Source organism: Antrostomus carolinensis, unplaced genomic scaffold (genome assembly GCF_000700745.2).
Source record: "Antrostomus carolinensis isolate BGI_N321 unplaced genomic scaffold, ASM70074v2 scaffold36803, whole genome shotgun sequence".
In the NCBI taxonomy this organism is placed as follows: Eukaryota; Metazoa; Chordata; class Aves; order Caprimulgiformes; family Caprimulgidae; genus Antrostomus; species Antrostomus carolinensis.
The window spans coordinates 955-1842 of NW_010303733.1; the positions used below are offsets into that span (position 1 = coordinate 955).

Here is an 888-nt window from a genome sequence, read left to right on the forward strand (position 1 = left end):
TGCCTCCATGGGCCACATCAACCACATTGGGGGCTCCTTGGACAGGGTCTCCCGGAGCCCCAGGGACCCCCTGGCCCCTGAGAAGGCACCTCTGTCCTGCAAAAGCATGGCCACGCTGAGCCGGCTGCAGAGCCCCGGGGAGCCCCCACCGCCCTACGAGTTCACCTACTCGCTGGAGGATGCGGTGAAGCAGCTGGAGGACCGGCTGCAGGAGACGGGAGGAGAGTTGCGGCAGCTTAAGAGGAGCCTTAGTGAGACTGAAGACCCTTTCACGCAGGTGAGCTGTGGGGCTGGGGCTGTGCTGGGTGCCCTGGGCAGGGTGTGGGGCAGCAGTGCCTGGGTGGAAGGAGCGGTGAAGAATTCGGTGTCCTGCCATGGTGGATGATGGGCTGGGAATGTCCAAGCATGGGAGGACCCAACATCACAGAACTTCCTGGGATCCCTCCCTGGGGCTGCCCCGCACAGGGGCAGGCTATGGACACTCACCGCATCCACCTGTGCTGGCAGGTGTTTGAGGACAAGCAGCGGCTGTGGCTGGACGAGCTGGAGGACCTGAAGCAGATGTACGTGGCGCGGCTGCAGCAGGTGATGCAGCAGGCACAGCGCGGGCAGCGGGCGCTGCAGCTGCAGCTCTACAAGGCGCAGCAGGAGAAGAAGCGGCTGCAGGAGGAGCTGAACATGCAGCAGTGCCAGTGTGAGGAGGCCAAGCTCCGGCAGCCCCAGGGTGAGCGCGTCAGCCCCAAGCTGGAGGAGACTAAGTGGGAGGTGAGTTCCCTTCCTTCCTTCCCTGTTGCCACCCTCCTGGCTGTGGAGCCAGGACGGGGGCAGCAGCTCCCTGCCCTGGTGTCATTTGTGGCCACAGGACAGGGGGGGCGAGCCCGGGGTGGT

The 888-nt window shown here is 65.1% G+C and overlaps 1 protein-coding gene across 1 annotated transcript in view; it reads left to right on the forward strand.

Annotated features, from left to right (window-relative positions):
• Window positions 1-888, forward strand: part of N4BP3 (NEDD4 binding protein 3) — a 2478-nt gene that overhangs the window by 899 nt on the left and 691 nt on the right. The window contains 2 exon segments of the mRNA XM_029084076.1: window positions 1-277; window positions 508-886. The exon segment at window positions 1-277 is cut by the window's left edge and continues 22 nt beyond it. Coding sequence (XP_028939909.1) covers window positions 1-277; window positions 508-886 — 656 coding nt within the window.